This window comes from Salvelinus sp. IW2-2015, linkage group LG18 (assembly GCF_002910315.2).
Source record: "Salvelinus sp. IW2-2015 linkage group LG18, ASM291031v2, whole genome shotgun sequence".
NCBI classification, from domain to species: domain Eukaryota; kingdom Metazoa; phylum Chordata; class Actinopteri; order Salmoniformes; family Salmonidae; genus Salvelinus; species Salvelinus sp. IW2-2015.
Window position 1 is genome coordinate 22,209,961 of NC_036858.1, and position 22,120 is coordinate 22,232,080.

The 22,120-nt window shown below is 44.2% G+C and overlaps 1 protein-coding gene across 2 annotated transcripts in view; it reads left to right on the top strand.

Annotated features, from left to right (window-relative positions):
* The window catches only part of LOC111977484 (actin-binding LIM protein 1-like), a 110,608-nt gene that overhangs the window by 39,829 nt on the left and 48,659 nt on the right, over positions 1-22,120 (top strand). The window contains exon 1 of one of the 2 annotated variants that reach the window (XM_024006918.2): positions 7,734-7,916. The exons of the other annotated variant lie outside the window; for it this stretch is intronic. Within the exon in view, the coding sequence (XP_023862686.1) occupies positions 7,778-7,916 (139 nt within the window). The 5' untranslated portion in view covers positions 7,734-7,777. Of the gene's footprint in view, positions 1-7,733; positions 7,917-22,120 lie in introns of those variants that run through there. 2 annotated transcript variants of the gene reach the window in all.

Consider the following 22,120-nt stretch of genomic DNA (forward strand, 5'->3'; position numbering starts at 1 on the left):
GAAAAAAAAGTGGCTGGAGTTGAGTCAGTATGTTGGCAGCGGCCACTAAATGTTAGTGGTGGCTGTTTAACAGTCTGATGGCCTGAGATAGAAGCTGTTTTTCAGTCTCTCGGTCCCTGCTTTGATGCACCTGTACTGACCTCGCCTTCTGGATGATAGCGGGGTGAACAGGCAGTGGCTCGGGTGGTTGTTGTCCTTGATGATCTTTATGGCCTCCTGTGACATCGGGTGGTGTAGGTGTCCTGGAGGGCAGGTAGTTTGCCCCCGGTGATGCGTTGTGCGAACCTCACTACCCTCTGGAGAGCCTTACGGTTGGGCGGAGCAGTTGCCGTACTAGGCGGGGATACAGCCCGACAGGATGTCTCTCGATTGTGCATCTGTAGAAGTTTGTGAGTGCTTTTGGTGACAAGCCGAATTTCTTCAGCCCCTGAGGTTGAAGAGGCGCTGCTGCGCCTTCTCACAACGCTGTGCCTTCTTCACAAAGCTGTCTGTGTCGGTGGACCAATTCAGTTTGTCCATGATGTGTACACCGAGGAACTTAAAACTTCCACCTTCTCCACTACTGTCCCGTCGATGTGGATAGGGGGTGCTCCCTCTGCTGTTTCCTGAAGTCCACAATCATCTCCTTTGTTTTGTTTGACGTTGAGTGTGAGGTTATTTTCCTGACACCACACTCCGAGGGCCCTCACCTCCTCCCTGTAGGCCGTCTCGTCGTTATTGGTAATCAAGCCTACCACTGTAGTGTCGTCCGCAAACTTGATGATTGAGTTGGAGGCGTCCATGGCCACGCAGTCGTGGGTGAACAGGGAGTACAGGAGAGGGCTCAGAACGCACCCTGTGGGGCCCCAGTGTTGAGGATCAGCGGGGTGGAGATTGTTACCTACCCTCACCACCTGGGGGGCGGCCCGTCAGGAAGTCCAGGACCCAGTTGCACAGGACGGGGTCAAGACCCAGGGTCTCGAGCTTGATGACGAGTTTGGAGGGTACTATGGTGTTAAATGCTGAGCTGTAGTCGATGAACAGCATTCTCACATAGGTATTCCTCTGTCCAGATGGGTTAGGGCAGTGTGCAGTGTGGTTGCGATTGCGTCGTCTGTGGACCTATTGGGTCGGGAAGCAAATTGAGTGGGTCTAGGGTGTCAGGTAGGGTGGAGGTGATATGGTCCTTGACTAGTCTCTCAAAGCACTTCATGTTGACGGAAGTGAGTGCTACGGGGCGGTAGTCGTTTAGCTCAGTTACCTTAGCTTCTTGGGAACAGGAACAATGGTGGCCCTCTTGAAGCATGTGGAACAGCAGACTGGGATAAGGATGATTGAATATGTCCTAACACACCAGCCAGCTGGTCGCGCGATGCTCTGAGGACGCGCTGGGAATGCCGTCTGGGCCTGCAGCCTTGCGAGGGTTAACACGTTTAAATGTTTTACTCACGTTGGCTGCAGTGAAGGAGAGCCCGCAGGTTTTGGTAGCGGGCCGTGTCAGTGGCACTGTATTGTCCTCAAAGCGAGCAAAAAAGTTATTTAGTCTGTCTGGGAGCAAGACATCCTGGTCCGCGACGGCTGGTTTTCTTTGTAATCCGTGATTGACTGTAGACCCTGCCACATACCTCTTGTGCCTGAGCTGTTGAATTGCGACTCTACTTTGGCTCTATACTGGGACTTAGCTTGTTTGATTGCCTTGCGGAGGGAATAGCTACACTGTTTGTATTCGGTCATGTTTCCGGTCACCTTGCCCTGGTTAAAAGCAGTGGTTCGCGCTTTCAGTTTCACGCGGAATGCTGCCACAATCCACGGTTTCTGTTTGGGAATGTTTTAATCGTTGCTGTGGGTACGACATCGTCAATGCACTTTCTAATGAACTCGCTCACCGAATCAGCGTATTCGTCAATGTTGCAGTTGGACGCAATGCGGAACATATCCCAATCCACGTGATCGAAGCAGTCTTGAAGCGTGGAATCAGATATGGTCGGACCAGCGTTGAACAGACCTGAGCGCGGAGCTTGCGTTTTAGTTTCTGTTTGTAGGCTGGAAGCAACAAAATGGAGTCGTGGTCAGCTTTTCCGAAAGGAGGGCGGGGGAGGGCCTTATATGCGTCGCGGAAGTTAGTATAACAATATCCAAGGTTTTACCAGCCCTGGTAGCACAATCGATATGCTGATAGAATTTAGGGAGTTGTTTTCAGATTAGCCTTGTTAAAATCCCAGCTACGATGAATGCAGCCTCAGGGTGTGTGGTTTCCAGTTTACAAAGAGTCAGATAAAGTTTGTTCAGGGCCACGATGTGTCTGCTTGGGGGGGGGATATATACGGCTGTGATTATTAATCGAAGGGAATTCCCTTGGTAGATAATGCGGGCGACATTTGATTGTGAGAAGTGTAGATCAGGTGAGCAGAATGACTTGAGTTCCTGTATGTTGTTATGATCACACCACGTCCGTTAATCATAAGGCATACACCCCCGCCCCTCTTCTTACCAGAAAGAGTGTTTGTTTCTGTCGGCCGATGGTCATCCCCAAAGCCAACACCTCCTTTGGCCACCTTCCTTTCAGTTCTCTGCTGCCAATGACTGGAACAAATTGAAAAAAATCACTGAAGTTGGAGACTTTTATCTCCCTCACTAACTTAAGTGTCAGCTGTCAGAGCAGCTTACCGATCACTGCAGCTGTACACAGCCGATCTGTAAATAGCCATACCAACTACCTACCACCTCATCCCCATATTTGTTTTGTTTTTCTGCTCTTTTGCCACACCAGTATTTCTACTTGCACATCCTCATCTGCACATATATCACTCTCAGTGTAAATTGCTAAATTGTAATTACTTTGCCACTATTGGCCTATTTATTGCCTTACCTCCTTACTTCATTGCACACACTGTATGTATACAGATTTTTCTATTGTGTTATTGACTGTACGTTTGTTTATCCCATGTTTAACTCTGTGTTGTTGTTTTTGTCGCACTGCTTTGCTTTATCTTGGCCAGGTCGCAGTTGTAAATGAGAACTTGTTCTCAACTGGCCTACCTGGTTAAATAAAGGTGAAATAAATAAAAACTATGAACACACTGCTCAGAAACGTATTTTCCATAGATCATGTTTGTGTACAATATACTGTACATTGACTATAACCACTTGTCTAATACTCTTCGCTGCCAGTCTCTGTCCCCCTTAAGACAAATAGCTAACATTAGTCCTTTTTGTGTGCACTAGTAGTAATACATGAGTTTCTGGATAGAAGTAAAGCACAACTGCATGGAGAATTGTGTGTTTAGTCAACTGGTTAGGGTGTTGCCTGTCTTTATTAGGCTGACAAGCAAACAAAACTCATGTCTCCCCCAGGAGTCCTTAGTCCTATGTTGTCTAGTTTGAGACTGGAATCAATAGCTGTGGATTTACTATGAGAGCACAACAAGAGAGATAAAAAAGAGGCAGACCAAGAAATTATTTGAATGACTGAGTACTAGAGACAGCATGACAGCATAGCATGATAGAGGTACTGGGACTCAAAAACGGACAAAATAATGTTTGTTTGTGGGCATAATGTGACATATACACTCCGGACCCCCAAAACATCCCCCTATATGTGACTTGTTTCAGGAAACTAGGCGTATGTCGCGTGTCATTACTTCACTGGAGAGACATTTGAACAGAAACTTGTTATATTTTATCAAAATGTTTTTTTGTTGTTGCAGAAATGCCTTCTCGAACATGTGAACTTTCATGTGCCTTAATAACAAACTTGTATGCCATGTGTAAATACAAATAAAATAGTTCAATTACGAGCCTAGTTGGTTTATCCACAGATAAAGACCGGAAACTTCCCGCTAGCCATGATTGGCTAAGATAATGAGTGGGCTGGACATGCCGAGAGATGAGTTCGGATTGGTCAGTATGTGTAGGTAATCCTTTCTAACGTGACTTTAAAAAAAATATATCACGTAGTAGAACTGCATAAGTGTTGCTCTCCCCTTTTTGGAGGATCGGGTTTTGAAATCAGTGGAATTAGATTAGGATAGTTAAGGAGATGAAGAAAATTCTGGCGTTTGATTGCAAATATGCAGAGTTGAAAAGAGAACACACAGAAGGCTGTTGTAATCTTTAAACTAACGGCAACCTTGGCATCCGTGACAGAGAGGGAGAAGTGTTAATCCATGTATACAGGTAAGATAGTCTCGCTTGACCTCACGTGTGGTGCAGTAGTCTAAGGCACTACATCGCAGTGCTTGAGGCGTCACTACAGACCCAGGTTCGATCCCAGGCTGTGTCACATGACCGGGAGACCCCGGCCATGACCGGGTCACCCATGAGGTGGCGCACAATTGGCCCAGTGTTGTCCGGATTTGGCTGGCTGGGATTTCCTTGAACGATCGCGCTCTAGCGACTCCTTGTGGCAGACCAGGACCCTCGGTCACCAGCTGGACGGTGTTTCCTGCAACAAATTGGTGCGGCTGGCTTCTGGGATAAGCGAGCAGTGTGTCAAGAAGCACTGCGGCTTGACAGCGTCATGTTTCGGAGGACGTATGGCTCTCAACCTTCGCCTCTCCCGAGGCCATAGGGGAGTTGCAGTGATGGGACAAGACTGTAACTACCAATTGGATATCACAAAAAAGGGGTAAAACTATATTACACGTTTCTAATTTCGTCAGAAAGTATTTTTTATTTCAAGTTAAAAGTATACTGTTAGCTAGCGAGCTAACGTCAGCTGGCTGGCTCGCTAGCTAACTTTACATGTATGATCTGTGTAGTTGTCACGACTTCTGCCCAAGTTGGTCCCTTCCCTTGTTCAGGTGGCGTTCGGCGGCCGATGTCACCGGTTTTCTAGCCGCCACCGATCCACTTTTCATCTTCCATTTGTTTTGTCTTCATTGCACACACCTGGTTTCCATTCACATAATTATATGTTCCTTATTTAACCCTCTGGTTCCCGCATGATTTTGTGCGTGTTTGTTCGTTGTAAGTTTGTCTGTATTTGTGAGCTTGATTATTTTCCTTCTTGGAATATTTGTTGTTTTGAGTAAAGTTACGTGAATTACTCATCTCTGTGTCCTGCGCCTGACTCCGCCTTACCTGCTACACCTAGACGCCTGACAGAAGTAAAATTATTCATATCTCATTTGTATGGCTAGTTATAGCCTAATGTTAGCTAACATTGAACCTGGTTGGTTAGCTACCTGCAGATTCATGCAGGGTAGTAACGTCATGAGTTGGGATTATGGTTAATTGTTTAGCTAGTTGGCTATAGTTGAAGTCGGAAGTTTACATACACCTTAGCCAAATACATTTAAACTCAGTTTTTCACAATTCCTGACATTTAATCCTAGTAAAAATACCCTGTCTTAGGTCAGTTAGGATCACCACTTTATTTTAAGAATGTGAAATGTCAGAATAATAGTTGAGGGAATGATTTATTTCAGCTTTTATTTATTTCATCACATTCCCAGTGGGTCAGAAGTTTACATACACTCAATTAGTATTTGGTAGCATTGCCTTTAAACTGTTTAACTTGGGTCAAACGTTTCGGGTAGCCTTCCACAAGCTTCCCACAATAAGTTAGGTGCATTTTGGCCCATTCCTCCTGACAGAGCTGGTGAACTGAGTCAGGTTTGTAGGCCTCCTTACTCGCACATGCCTTTTCAGTTCTGCCCACAAATTGTATATGGGATTGAGTTCAGGGCTTTGTGATGTCCACTCCAATACCTTGACTTTGTTGTCCTTAAGCCATTTTGCCACAACTTTGGAAGTATGGTTGGGGTCATTGTCCATCTGGAAGACCCATTTGGGACCAAGCTTTAACTTCCTGACTGATGTCTGACCCTGTGCTTCACGGTTGGGATGGTGTTCTTCGGGTTGCAAGCCGCCCCCTTTTTCCTCCAAACATAACGATGGTCATTATGGCCAAACAGTTCTATTTTTGTTTCATCAGACCAGAGGACATTTCTCCAAAAAGTATGATCTTTGTCCCCATGTGCAGTTGCAAACCGTAGTCTGGTTTTTGTAGGGCAGTTTTGGAGCAGTGGTTTCTTCCTTGCTGAGCGGCCTTTCAGGTTATGTCGATATAGGACTCGTTTTACTGTGGATATAGATACTTTTGTCCGTTTTCTCCAGCATCTTCACAAGGTCCTTTGCTGTTTGTTCTGGATTGATTTTGCACTTTTCACACCAAAGTACGTTCATCTCTAGGAGACAGAACGCGTCTCCTTCCTGAGTGTATGACGCTGCATGGTCCCATGGTGTTTATACTTGCGTACTATTGTTTGTACAGATGAAAGTGGTACCTTCAGGCGTTTGGAAATTGCTCCCAAGGATAAACCAGAAGTTTGGAGGTCTACAATTTTTTCTGAGGTCTTGGCTGATTTTTTTGATTTTCACATGATTGTCAAGCAAAGAGGCACTGAGTTTGAAGGTAGGCCTTGAAATACATCCACAGGTACACCTCCAATTGACTCAAATGATGTCAATTAGCCCATCAAGTTTCTAAAGCCATGACATAATTTTCTGGAATTTTCCAAGCTGTTTAAGGCACAGTCAACTTAGTGTATGTAAACTTCTGAACCACTGGAATTGTGATACAGTGAATTATACGTGAAATAATTTGTCGGTAAACAATTGTTGGAAAAATGACTTAGATAGTAGATCACTTAGAAAGTAGATGTCCTAACCGACTTGCCAAAACTATAGTTTGTTAACAAGAAATTTGTGAAGTGGTTGAAAAACGAGTTTTAATGACTCTAACCTGAGTGTATGTAACCTTCCGACTTCAACTGTATATGTATAAACCAAAGACTCCACTATTGCAAGTAACCATTTCAATAGAATGTTCATGATGTCACTGCGACAACTGTCGATAGACATAGCTGGTAAATTCGCTCTGGTTATCTACTCTGATTTCAGAGCACTCTCGTCTGAGTGTGCCAGAGAGCAAAACTGCTCGTCACCCGTTGAATATGGCCGGTGTCAGTAAAAGTTGGTAAAAAAGCGTGATTAGATTGTTACCAGCAGCACAGTTGCAGTCACCAATGCTCTGGATAACATAAAAACATCCTTACCAACTCTGCTTGGGCGAGTAAAATGGTCAGAAGGAGCTGTTCTCTCATTTGTGTGTGGACGTAGCTAGCAAGCTAGCCAACATTAGCCAGTTAACTTGGGTGTTTGACTGCTGCTGTTAGGTTAGAACACTCCAATCAACCTTACTCCTTGGCCAGAGCGAAAAGCTCTGAATTTACAAACGGACAATCTGACAATGCTCTGAGTATACGAACACCCAGAAAACACTCTAGATTAAATTTATGAACACACCCATGGTATAAACCAGCCTTTAGTCTTGAAATCTTTGGTTGTTTAGTACATGGCCTCATATGTGAATCCTTAACAGGATAAGGCTAAAGCTTAAGAGGGTGTGAACGATGAATGGGTGTAGACAAAGAAGACCTCTCCAGTATGTGTTGATCAACTTTTAATGTAGAATTACTTTCCCATTGTTCCTCAAGTTTAGTGTATGATATAATTTTCTAGCTCTGTGTCTCAACTTTTATCCAATGTCAAAAACACCACTTCAAATTTTTCTACATAAAATCTAATCGAGCCGGTCGGTCATATAATTGTAAAACGGCAGCAGCTGCCACCGAGACACTGCAATGAGGAGAGGGCTGACACAACAGAGGTGATGAGCGAGGGGAGGGGGATACAAGGGGAGTGTGAGGGGGAGGTGGGGGTAGAAAATAGGCTGGCAGAAGGCATACCCCACGCTGCCGTATTGGTTTACGGAAAAGAGATTTTCTCCTGCATGTTTCACCTCTGTCTAGCTTGCATAGCTCATTTTTCACTCAAGGACACACCATCTCCCTGGACACATTTTTTACATATCACCCCTCATTTTCTGATCAGTTTTACCTGGATATCAATGGTCATGGTGAAAGAAAAAGGTAACTGAATCGTATTGGAGTTGCTGTGTCTGTGCGGTTTTTGTTTGTCAGCATTATTGTCCGCAGTCGGTTCTGATGTGCAGTGTGTTTTTGGGGATCTGTCCTGGTTTGAATGTTACATTGTACATGTATTGCTGATGTAAGTTGGGGACCAGTATTAGTGATCAGCAACCACATTTTGTAAGGATTGTTTTTTTGAAGGAGCATTCCAAAGCATAACCAATCTACAATAGTTAGAACAGGGCTCTTACAACCCTGTTCCTAGAGAACTACCGTCCTGTAGGTTTTCGCTCCAACCCTAATCAAGGGCACCTGTTTCTAATAATTAGCTGGTTGATAATCTGAATCAGGTTAGTTACAACTGGGGTTGGAGCAAAAACCTACAGGAGGGTAGCTCTCCAGGAACAGGGTTGGAGAGCCCTGGGTTAGAAGATCTCTTTTTGCTATCAAGGAGTTATCTGAAGCGTAGCGCTCTGCTGATAAAGACACATACGCAAACATACAGTACAGTTCTTTATGCTGAAATATGCCTGTTGATATTTGGGTTGGACAGTGATGCTTTTCCTGGCAAAACAGTTAATTGAATGGCTTGATGGCCAGTTTGAGTGGTGAGTTTGTGGTAAGGTAATGTACATTTCTGTACAGTGGAAAGTGGAAAGTGGAGCACTAGTGTAGAGGTCACAAGAGGTTGCTGAGGGGAGGACAGCTCATAATAATGGCTGGAATGGAATGGTATCATTTGATGAGTTCAATACCATTCTATTTACTTTGTTCCAGCCATTACTATAAGCCTGTCCTCCCCAATGAAGGTGCCACCAACCTCCTGTGGTAGGGATCTATACTGCGCAGAGCAGCCCCAGTTGGACTGCACACACACTCATCAGTCTGCAGCTGTAACCATGGCAACTGGTTAAAAGGTACACTCCATTGTTATCTGTCGTGGCCTCATTCATAGAGACCTATTTCTTACTAAAATCAATCCATGTCCTACCATAATATGTATCAAGTGTGAAATATGTGTGTGTAAAAAAAAAAAAGAAGCTTGCACTTGTCTTTTCCTACTAGCATTGATTTTGCTTCTTTATTAAGGAAACATTTACTTACTATGACTGTGATATGTGGTTGTCTCACCTATCTATCTTAAGATGAATGCACTAACTGTAAGTCGCTTTGGATAAGAGTGTCTGCTAAATGACTAAAATGTAAATGTATGTTTGTGTGTGCGGGTCTGTGTGCGTGCATGCTTGTATCTATGTAAATGTGTATGGTGATTGTGTGTGTGTGTGTCAGTGTGTGTATGTCAGTGTAAATGCATCACAGTCATCACATTAGTCATATCAATAAATTATTTTAAATCATACACTCTTAGGAAAAAAAGTGCTATCTGGAACCTAAAAGGGTTCTTCAGCTGTCCCCATAAGCAAACCCTTTGAAGAACCCCTTTTGGTTCCAGTTAGAACCTTTTCCACAGAGGGTAGAGCTAAGCTACCCCGAACCGAGCCCGACGGGCGCTGACATTATACATCGGGTTAGGGCTGAGTAGGGCCTGCTTTTTCATCAATAACTATGGTACGGTCAGGGTTCGGGTATAACTAAATTGATTGCTAACATTTTGAAGCCAAGCAATTTGCGAGTGCTCTGCTGTGCAGTACAGTCATATCTCACTAAGATCATAACATGTCAGAAGTGTCAGAAGTGCTTCAACCTCATCAAAAATAAAATATAAGAGATTATTTCACAGAAAATAATAATGTTCCTTGAGTTTTGTCGGAGTTTAGACTGACGAAAAGTAGCAAACTGCTCTCTCATGTCTCTTTATTGAGCAGAGCAGCCCAAGCGGAGCCGTTGCTATGGATACTTAGACTCAGAGAGCCGCCATGAGTAGGCATGGGTAGGGCTCGGGCTTGAAATGTATGCCCGTGCAGGGCTCTAACAGAGGGTTCTACATGGAACCAAAAGGGTTCTCCTATGGGGAAAGCTGAATAACCCTTTTGGAACCATGTTTTCTAAGAGTGTATGAACAGACAGTGACAGCTGTGTATGTGTGTGTAATAGAGACAGAAGCGTCCTACATGGCAGACCAATCCGAACTCATCTCTCGACATGAGTGCATTATCTCAGCCAATCATGGCTAGTGGGAAGGTTCCGGACTTTTTCTGTGGTTAAACCAACTAGTCTCGTAATTTAACAATTTCATTCGTATTTACAGATGGCATACAAGTTTGTTATTTAGGCACATGAAAGTTCACATGTTCCAGAATGCATTTCTGCCAAAGGCAAGTTCATGTTCAAATGGCTCTCCTGTGAAGTAGTGATGTGCGACATACGGCTAGTTTCTGAAACAAGTCACTTATTTTAAATCTTTCTAAAACCCCCTGTGGCAAAAATCAATGGTGAAAAAACGATTGGAAGCATTTCCGTTTGACCGCTAGGTTTTATGGGTATTATGACTCATACTGTGGTACTATATGGCCTGCATGTTTTTCCAAAGAGCTTGCCATGAACCTCTAAATCACAGACAGGCAGACCGACAAACAGACCACATGACATGGTCTATCTGAGACCCACTGAGCTTTGGTGTCTGAGCTGAATGTGTGACACATGAAAAAATAAGCTAAACAATGACGACACTCAGAGTGATCGTACTTGTTGGTGGATTTCCCTATTAAACTAAGAATGCTCTAGATATACTTGGCAATTTACAGGGTATACCACATACACCCGAGGAGACAGACTGATCTACTTACCTTGAGRTATTTGTCCTCTTTACCCCATCACATCAGTTTTGTCTGTCTCAGTAGTATGTGTGTGTGTGTGTCTGTGTGCGTGCACATGTGGGTGCACTGCACAGTCTCTGTGTCTAATCTTGTTGGATCAATGATACACATAATCCCGTAGGTTCACCACATTCACTTTTATATTTTTATGCCTCTCCCAGCATCTCTGATTTTGCAGAGTATTGCAGACACTGCAGTAGTGCCTCCTCTTTGGATGGTGCCTCTCTCTCCATCTGTATCTCTGTCTCTCGCCTAAGTGACAATCATCCTCACTATTGCCATTTGCTCTGTGCTAAAACTAAACCACTATTCTGATTATTATAGGAAATGTGACACAAAATTCTAAATAGAAAAGATAGCCTAGATTTGGGTCTGATTTTGGATCCTGTAATGAATTTAAATGGACTGTCTTTCAGATGGAGAGAACCATGCATTTATAAGGTCATTTTAATGAATTTCAGACACAAGGATTTGTATTGTTTGAAATAGAATAGGGGGCAAATAGTATTGGACACAGTCCTCCTGTATAAGAAAACACTATACATTACACACTTGACACATGCACATGTTTACAAGACAGGCTTTGTCTCTACACACGGTATGTACCACCAGCTGGTAAATTGATAGTCATTCTGCGTTCAAACAGTACATGGCAGGTACCTGTGTTAGTTAGAACACTCCAACAACAATAACTCTCTGGTCTATGACAGCCAGCCATTTAGAAACGATAATTATTCTGTGTTAGGTCCCGAGGGATTAGTTTGTCAGGGGTTGGGGGCCTGGTAGAGGGAGATACGTTCCCCCCAGTGTTTGAAGTGCTTTGTCTAGGAAGATGGTGCAGGGGCTGGTGGATGGATGGGGGTAGGGGTTGTGAATCAAATCATACATATTTATAAGAGGGAAGTTTAAGGACGTCTTGTTATGTTTGTGTGATGAAAAGTACCACACACCCACACCATAACACACATCCACACACGCAAACTTGCGTACCGATACCTCCCTCCCAGACGAGCTTAACACATTCTATGCTCGATTCAAGGCAGACAATAACGAGCCATCCTGGAAGACTCTCGCTGCTCCGGACAATCAGGTGCTTTCGCTCTCTGAGGCTGACGTGAGGAAAACTCTCAAAAGAGTGAATACTCAAAAAGCCTGTAGCAATGTGAAAAAAATATAAACGCATAAAAATATATATATTCTTTTTGACAATATCACAATATTGTTTTTGCGCAAGTTGGATGTACCTGCATCAAAACTCCAGTATTCTTCCTTCAAAGCTTGTTTTCCATCTTCTTTTAATATTCGTAGCCAATTTGTTTTCATCACTATTATTTCCATGACTGATCAAATCTCGTTTTCTCATGGCTCTTTCTTGTCCCTCTGCAGAAGACATATTTTATCCAAGATGGCGTYGCAGTGCAGACGTGGTTTTGTCATCCTCTCGTGTGCTTTTTGTATTTTTCGTCTTTTTTGTATATATTTCAATTTATTTTCATCTCTTTTCCATTTTTAAATTAAATATACCTTCCGGTAACCTGCTTTTTTTTATATACCTTATAGCCAGAACCTCCATCAGAAGCTAACCAGCCAATTTAGCTATTTAGTCATTGTCAGCCACTGCTAGCGGCCTTTACCTTCTGCACAGACACCAGCCGTTTTTTTTTTGCCTGGATATTACTTGCCAGCCTGCCAGCATCGGACTGTTTTCTCACTACAACGCCGGATTCCTGCCGTAAGCCCTGGACCTTTACTCCTGATAATCACAGCTAGCTAGCTGCCACCGAGTGACCCAGCCCTGAAGCTAGCCCTGAGCCAGGCCCACATCCCGACCTACTCAGTGATCACCTCCCGGACCCTACCCCAACACGGCTTGAACTCCTCTACTCCACCGGATCCTGCCGTAAGATCCGGTACCTTACATCGGATCATCGCTGCTAGCTAGCTGCTACCGAGTTGCTATAGTGGCTAACGCCCCTGCCCTGAAGCTAGCACCAGTTAGCCGCGAGCCAGGCGCATCTCCCAGCTAGCAAACGAAACTACTACAACTACAATACCTCTTTCGCCACCTGTCCCGGACCCTTTGTCGACACGGCACCCCGCCATTCCACCAAGACTGGTCAGCTATCCGCTGTGCCCTCAACCGGCCTTTGCCGGACGTCGAAGCAGAAGCTACTATTAACCCCGGCCTGCTAACTTTAATCGCCGTGTCTCATGCTAGCGTAGTAAGAACTACCCCGCGGCTTCCTTGCTCCATCTATTGCTGCTCACTGGACCCTATGATCACTTGGCTATATAGCTGATGCCTGCTGGACTGTTCATTAATCACGGTACTCCATTTGGTTCATTTTTGTTTGTCGAACAGGCACTGTGTGTAGCTAACCTACCCACTCTGCCCATTCATCACCATTTTACCTGTTGTTGTTGTCTTAGCTGATTAGCTGTTGTTGTCTTAGCTAGCTCTCCCAATCAACACCTGTGACTGCTTTATGCCTCACTTTATGTCTCTCTCAAATGTCAATATGCCTTGTATACTGTTGTTTAGAATAGTTATCATTGTTTTAGTTTACTGTGGAGCCCCTAGTCCCACTCAACATTCCTCAGACACCTCTTTTGTCCCACCTCCCACACATGCGGTGACTTTATCCAGCATAACTAGCGCGTCCAGAGATGTAACCTCTCTTATCATCACTCAGTGCCTGGGCTTACCTCCACTGTACCCGCACCCCACCATACCCCTGTCTGTACATTATGCCCTAAAACCTATCTACACGCCCAAAATCTGCTTCCTTTTATTCCTGTCCCAAACGCACTAGACGACAGTCTTGATAGCCTTAGCCGTACCCTCATCCTTCTTCTCCTCCTGTTCCTCGGTGATGTGGAGGTGAACCGCCCTGCGTGTTCCCAGGCACTCTCATTTGTTGATGCCTCTGTAACCGAAAAAGCCTTGGTTCATGCATTAACATCAGAAGCCTCTTCCCTAAGTTTGTTTTACTCACTGTTTAGCACACGTCTGCCAACCCTGAGTGTCTTTGCCGTGTCTGAATCCTGGCTTAGGAAGGCCACCCAAAACTTCTGAGATTTCCATACCCAACTACAACATTTTCCGTCAAACTGCCAAAGGAGGAGTTGCAATCTACTCCAGAATAGCCTGCAAAGTTCTTCATACTTTCCAGTCTATACCCAAACAGTTCGAGCTTCTAATTTTAAAAATGAACTTTCCAGAAATAAGTCCTCTAACTGTTGTCGCCTGTTATAGACCCCCCCCCCCCTGCTCTCAGCTGTGCCCTGGACACCATATGTGAATTAATTGCTCCCCATCTATCTTCAGAGTTCGTTCTGTTAGGTGACCTAAATTGGGATATGCTTAACACCCCGGCAGTCCTACAATCTAAGTTAGATGCCCTCAATCTCACACAAATTATCAAGGAACCCACCAGGTACAACCCTAAATCTGTAAACATGGGCGCCCTCTAGATATTATCCTGACCAACTTGCCCTCCAAATACTCCTCTGCTGTTTTCAATCAGTATCTCAGCGATCACTGCCTCATTGCCTGCATCCGCTATGGGTCCGCGGTCAAACTACCACCCCTCATTACTGTCAAACGCTCCCTAAGACACTTCTGCGAGCAGGCCTTTCTAATCGACCTGGCCTGGGTATCCTGAAAGGATACTGACCTCATCCCATCAGTCGAGGATGCCTGGTCGTTCTAAATTTCCTCACCATCTTAAATACGCATGCCCCTTTCAAAAAATGTAGAACTAAGAACAAATATAGCCCCTGGTTCACTCCAGACCTGACTGCCCTCGACCAGCACAAAAACATCCTGTGGCGGACTGCACTAGCATCGAATAGTCCCCGCGATATGCAACTTTTCAGGGAAGTCAGGTACCAATACACGCAGTCAGTCAGGAAAGCAAAGACTAGCTTTTTCAAACATAAATTTGAATCCTGCAGTTCTAACTCCAAAAGTTTTGGGACACTGTAAAGTCCATGGAGAATAAGAGCACCTCCTCCCAGCTGCCCACTGCACTTAGGCTAGGTAACACTGTCACCACCGATAAATCCACGATAATRGYAAATTTCAATAAGCATTTCTCTACGGCTGGCCATGCTTTCGTCCTGGCTACCCCAACCCCAGCCAACAGCTCCGCACCCCCCGCAGCTACTTGCCCAAGCCTCCCCAGCTTCTCCTTCACCCAAATCCAGATAGCAGATGTTCTGAAAGAGCTGCAAAACCTGGACCCGTACCAATCAGCTGGGCTAGACAATCTGGAACCTCTCTTCCTAAAATTATCCACCGCCATTGTTGCAACCCTTATTACCAGTCTGTTCAACCTCTCTTTCYTATCGTCCAAGATCCCAAAATATTGGAAAGCTGCCGCGGTCATCCCCCTCTTCAAAGGGGGTGACACTCTAGACCCAAACTGTTATAGACCGATATCCATCCTGCCCTGCCTTTCTAACGTCTTCGAAAGCCAAGTCAATAAACGGATAACTGACCATTTCGAATCCCAACATACCTTCTCCACTGTGAAATCTGGTTTCTGAGCTGGTCATGGGTGCACCTCGGCCACGCTCAAGGTACTAAACGATATCATAACCGCCATCGATAAGAGACAGTACTGTGCAGCCGTCTTCATCGACCTGGCCAAGGCTTTCGACTCTGTCAATCACCACATTCTTATTGGCCAACTCAATAGCCTTGGTTTCTCATCGCCTGGTTCACCAACTACTTCTCAGACAGAGTTCAGTGTGTCAAATCGGAGGGCCTGTTGTCCGGACCTCTGGCAGTCTCTATGGGGGTACCACAGGGMTCAATTCTCGGGCCGACTCTTTTCTCTGTATATATCAACGATGTCGCTCTTGCTGAGGGTGATTCCCTGATCCACCTCTATGCAGACGACACCATTCTGTATACATCTGGCCCTTCCTTGGGCACTGTGTTAACTAACCCTCCAAACGAGCTTCAATGCCATACAACACTCCTTCCGTGGRCTCCAACTGCTCTTAAACGCTAGTAAAACCAAATTCATGCTTTTCAACCGTTCGCTGCCCACACCCGCCCGCTCAACTAGCATCACTACTCTGGACGGTTCTAACTTAGAATATGTGGACAACTGCAAATACCTAGGTGTCTGACTAGACTGTAAACTCTCCTTCCAGACTCATATRAAACATCTCCAATCCAAAATTAAATCTAGAACCGGCTTCCTATTTCGCAACAAAGCCTCCTTCACTCACGCCGCCAAACATACCCTCGTAAAACTGACTATCCTACCGATCCTCGACTTCAGCGATGTCATTTACAAAATAGCTTCCAATACTCTACTCAGCAAACTGGATGCAGTCTATCACAGTGCCATCCATTTTTTTACCAAAGCCCCTCTAGTTGGCTGGCCCTCGCTACATATTCGTTGCCAGACCACTGGGTCCAGGTCATCTATAAGTCTATGCTAGGTAAAGCTCCGCCTTATCTCAGCTSACTGGTCACGATAACAACACCCACCCGTAGCACGCGCTTTAGCAGGTATATTTCACTGGCCATCCCCAATGCGTACTTTGGGCGCCTTTCCTTCCAGTTCTCTGCTGCCAATGACTGGAACGAATTACAAAAATCGCTGAAGCTGGAGACTTATGTTTCCCTCACTAACTTTAAACATCAGCTATCTGAGCGTCTAACCGATCGCTGCAGCTGTACATAGCCCATCTGTAAAAAGCCCACCCAATCCACCTACTTCATCCCCATTTTTTGTTTTTATTTACATTTCTCCTCTTTTGCACACCAGTATTTCTACTTGCAAATCATCATCTGCTCATCTATCACTCCAGTGTTAATTTGCTCAATTGTAACTACCTCGCTACTATGGCCTATTTATTGCCTTACCTCCTCACCCCATTTGCACACACTGTAAATAGACTTTCTTTTTTTTCTATTGTGTTATTGACTGTACGCTTGTTTATTCCATGTGTAACTCTGTGTTGTTGTTTGTGTTGCACTGCTTTGCTTTATTTTAGCCAGGTCGCAGTTGTAAATGAGAACTTGTTCTCAACTAGATGTCCTGGTTAAAGGTGAAATAAAATAAAAAATAAAATATGGTGAGCAATACTTTTAGAACATTGAAAGACAATGAAATCACAGTATTGAATTGCAATATACAGTACCAGTCAAATGTTTGGACACACCTACTCATTCAAGGTTTTTATTTATTTGTATTATTTTCTACATTGTAAAATAATAGTGAAGACATCAAAACGATTAAATAAAACATATGGAATCATATAGTGACCAAAAAWGTGTTAAACAAATCAAAACATATCTTATATTTGAGATTCTTCAAAGTAGCCACCCTTTGCCTTGATGGAAGCTTTTTGGCATTCTCTCAACCAGTTTAACCTGGAATGCAGCTTCCTTTAAAGGGGTGAAGGTGGGGGTTGGGGTTGTGGTAGGTGGGTTGTATGGCAGAAGGCAGCCTCCGTCTCAGTGTGCTGAGCCTGGGAATGCTCCGGTGGTTATTGTTCCCCTACGACAACGGATTTGGAGGCTACACCTGTCTGTTGCCTTGTATCAGTCCTAAAGCACTGGAGGCTGTGGGCTGTGAGTGTGAGGGGAGACCTGGGTYATGATCAGGGCCACGTTCAGTAGGCAGACCCTGTGGAACCATGCAAATAGTACTTCCTAAATAGAGTGGACATGACTCCTTAATCTAGGTAACATATTTATATCTGAATGTTATACAATGTTCTGCCCTGCTGAACGTGCCCAGTGTACATAGTCCCGTCTATCCTTTGATCTTCCAGTGATGAGGCAGCACAGCTCTCTGTCAGTAGAGCTTACAGTCACATCCTCTATAGACTAAGATATCAATGCAGTAGTTTATAGTCGAGAGGGTAGTGTGTGCTGTAGTGTGATGATAGTGGCTGCTACTGAGCAATTCCTCAGTAAGAGCATGGTATAAACAGTTAGACTTACTTTAGGGATAGCACCGTCACAGTATTGGGCTTGCCGTGCATATTCACTATTACTGAGGTAATATTGTCACAGTTGGTTAAATCTCGGAACCCAGAACCAAACCTTGCAAGAGACTTCAGTTGGTTTGGAGTATTCATTACTTAGTTCCAGTAAGGTGCTGTTTAATTAAATACCAGTGCTGAGGTGCCATGTCACATTGAGAGTGCTGAGTACTGAGCCCTCACCACCACTGCTGTTAGTCTCAGTTCACTGCCACTCTTGTCTAACACCTTTGTCATTTAGGGATAACCGCATCTCAGTGGGAATCATGTTGGGAACATGAGGGAGACAGACGCCTTCCCTCCTGTGTCTCTCTCTCTCTCMTTTGTTCTCACTTCCTCTCCCACTTGTGCTCTCTCCCTCCCTCTGCCCATGCTCCATTGCTCCTTTCTTTTGCCTTAATTTCTAATCTCATCTCTTGAACCATGAATGGGTGTGATCTCTCTCTTGCAATGTCATCCCCACCACTTTCAATTCAGACCCACCTTAGAATAGGTTTCTGTCAAGTCATGAATATTCCTGAAGTGTGTTGTAGCATATGAAACAAAGAATGACAGTGGCTTTGTGACATTTCATTTGGGAATGGATTGACAGCATTTGTTGAATATGTTCCTACATCAGAAACTGAAGGAAAAGTGAATGTTTGCTCAAGGTTTTCTGAAGGTGTTCCTTTGTCAGAAACAATTGAATGTGGAGGGTTTCTCTAAGTGATTCGTATCTGTTGTGATAGTTCCCTGGCTTATTACACAGAGAATGCCTGGTACTTCATCCTGCAGGTATAATGGAAACAATGGACAATGCAGCATAGTTTATTTTGGACAGAACAGAGGCATTTATCCCACTTATACCACATTTGCCAAATAAAACAATATGAAAGCACACATTTACTGGTAGAAATATACATTTGAAGTCGGAAGTTTACATATACWTAGGTTGGAGTCATTAAAACTCGTTTTTCAACCACTCCACATATTTCTTGTTAACAAACTATAGTTTTGGAAAGTTGGTTAGGACATCTACTTTGTGCATGACACAAGTCATTTTTCCAACAATTGTTTACAGACAGATTATTTCACGTATAATTCACTGTATCACAATTCCAGTGGGTCAGAAGTTTACATACACTAAGTTGACTGTGCCTTTAAACAGCTTGGAAAATTCCAGAAAATTATGTAATGGCTTTAGAAGCTTCTGATAGGCTAATTGACATAATTTGTGTCAATTGGAGGTGTACCTGTGGATGTATTTCAAGTCCTACCTTCAAACTCAGTGCCTCTTTGCTTGACATCATGGGAAAATCAAAAGAAATCAACCAAGACCTCAGAAAAAAAATTGTAGACCTCCATAAGTCTGGTTCATCCTTAGGAGCAATTTCATAACGCCTGAAGGTACCACGTTCATCTGTACAAACAATAGTACGCAAGTATAAACACCATGGGACCACGCAGTCATCATACCTGTCACGGCCGTCGTCGGAAGGAGACCAAGGTGCAGCGTGGTGAGCGTGCATTTTCCTTTATTTATAGTAAATGTCGCCAACAAAACTAGAAAACAAAGAAACGACCATGAAGCTTAACAGGGCAGTGCCAGTAACAAAGATAACTACCCACAAACACCAAAGGAAAGAAGGCTGCCGAAGTATGATTCCCAATCAGTGACAACGAATGACAGCTGTCCCTGATTGAGAACCATATCAGGCCAAAACATAGAAATACCAAACATAGAAATAAAGAACATAGAATGCCCACCCAAATCACACCCTGACCAAATAAATAGAGACATAAAAAGGCTCTCTAAGGTCAGGGCGTGACAATACCGCTCAGAAAGGAGACACGTTCTGTCTCTTAGAGATGCACGTACTTTGGTGCGAAAAGTGCAAATCAATCCCAGAACAACAGCAAAGGACCTTGTGAAGATGCTGGAGGAAACAGGCACAAAAGTATCTATATCCACAGTAAAACGAGTCCTATATCGACATAACCTGAAAGGCCACTCAGCAAGGAAGAAGCCACTGCTCAAAAACATGCCATAAAAAAGCCAGACTATGGTTTGCAACTGCACATGGGGACAAAGATCGTACTTTTTGGAGAAATGTCCTCCGGTCTGATGAAACAAAATTAGAACTTTTTGGCCATAATGACCATCGTTATGTTTGGAGGAAAAAGGGGGCGGCTTGCAACCCGAAGAACACCATCTCAACCGTGAAGCACAGGGGTGGCAGCATCATGTTGTGGGGGTGCTTTGCTGCAGGAGGGACTGGTGCACTTCACAAAATAGATGGTATCATGAGGATATGTGGATATATTGAAGCAACAATCGGATTCCACGCTTCAAGATTGCATCGATCACGTGGACTGGAATATGTTCCCGCATAGCTTCGGACAATAACATTGATGAATATGCTGATTCGGTGAGCGAATTTATTAGCAAGTGCATCGGTGATGTTGTACCCACAGCGTCTATTAAAACATTCCCCAACCAGAAACTGTGGCTTGATGGCAGCATTTGCGCAAAACTGAAAGTGCGAACCACTGCTTTTATTCAGGGCAAGGTGACCGGAAACATGACCGAATACAAACAGTGTAGCTATTCCCTCTGCAAGGCAATCAAACAAGCTAAGCGTCAGTGTAGAGACAAAGTAGAGTCGCAATTCAACGGCTCAGACACGAGAGGTATGTGGCAGGGTCTACAGTCAATCACGAACTACAAAAGGGAAACCAGCTCCGTCGCAGACCACGATGTCTTGCTCCCAGACAAACTTAACAACTTCTTTGCCTGCTTTGAGAACAACACAGTGCCACTGACACGGCCCGCTACTAAAGCCTGCGGGCTCTGCTTCACTGCAGCCAACGTGAGTAAAACATTTAAACGTGTTAACCCTCGCAAGGCTGCCGACCAGACGGCATCCCCAGCCGCGTCCTCAGAGCATGCGCAGACCAGCTGGCTGGTGTGTTTACGGACATATTCAATCAATCCTTATCCCAGTCTGCTGTTCCCAAATGCTTCAAGAGGGCCACCATTGTTCCTGTTCCCAAGAAAGTGAAGGTAACTGAGCTAAATGACTATCACCCTGTAGCACTCACTTCCGTCATCATGAAGTGCTTTGAGAGACTAGTCAAGGACCATATCACCTCCACCCTACCTGATACCCTAGACCCACTCCAATTTGCTTACCGCCCCAATAGGTCCACAGACGACGCAATCGCAATCACACTGCACACTGCCCTAACCCATCTGGACAAGAGGAATACCTATGTAAGAATGCTGTTCATCGACTACAGCTCAGTATTTAACACCATAGTACCCTCCAAACTCGTCATTAAGCTCGAGACCCTGGGTCTCGACCCCGCCCTGTGCAACTGAGTTTAAATGTATTTGCCTAAGGTGCATGTAAACCTCCGACTTCAACTTTATATATTTGTTATTTTTAATATTTTCAATTCATACTTTTTCATCTTTTGGTTGCTGGATACACGACCCAGTCATTCGTTCTTTATGTTCCGTTGCTTATCCCTTGCTTGTTAACTATCCAGATAGCTACAGCTAACACAGTCACGACCTCTGCAGCCAGAATAAGTAGCTGTTTTTCTATTGACATTCATTTGGTTACATCCATAACAATGAGCTGATAATGCCCGATTTTGCCTGGCATAGCTGGAAAAGTATACCTTCTCGTCAGGACACTCGTCAACACTGACTGTTAATTATGGGGAGATCACATTCCATATCAAACACTAGGCTAGAAGCTCGGTAAATAGTTTGTTGCTACCAAACCTGCCAATATGACAACCAAATTCAAAAATATCAGTTGCTGAAAATAGCTGGTCAAACTAAAAACGTGGGAGGATTTGACAGCTTTAGCGGCAGAGGGGACCGGAGAAATTCATCTTAACCACTCACCACGTCAGGTCATCAGATGCTCAAAAAGAATATGTCTCTGCAAAGACAAATCAATGCTAGATAGCTAATTACGATTTTTCTTCYTTTGACCTGCGTTTACAATGTATCCAATTTCAGTTTGTGTAGTTGTTGGTTTAGCTTTCTGTAACTTTGTAGCAAGCATGTGTAGGCGCTAATTGCATCATGATTACAAGGTGTCCCGATTATCTTTTCCAACTGTCGCGTTATCTGGTTTTAATGTCCATTCTAGAATGCCCTTCTCGCCAATCAGAAACGAGTATTCAACAATGCTGTGGTATAATGCTTTTTGATTTGTTATAAGCATGTATACTTCTGGCCCCTTTGGATACTGTGTTAACTAACCTCCAGACGAGCTTCAATGCCATACAACTCTCCTTCCGTGGCCTCCAACTGCTCTTAAACGCAAGTAAAACTAAATGCATGCTATTCAACCGATCACTGCCCGCACCTGCTCGCCCGTCCAGCATTACTACTCTGGACGGCGCTGACTTAGA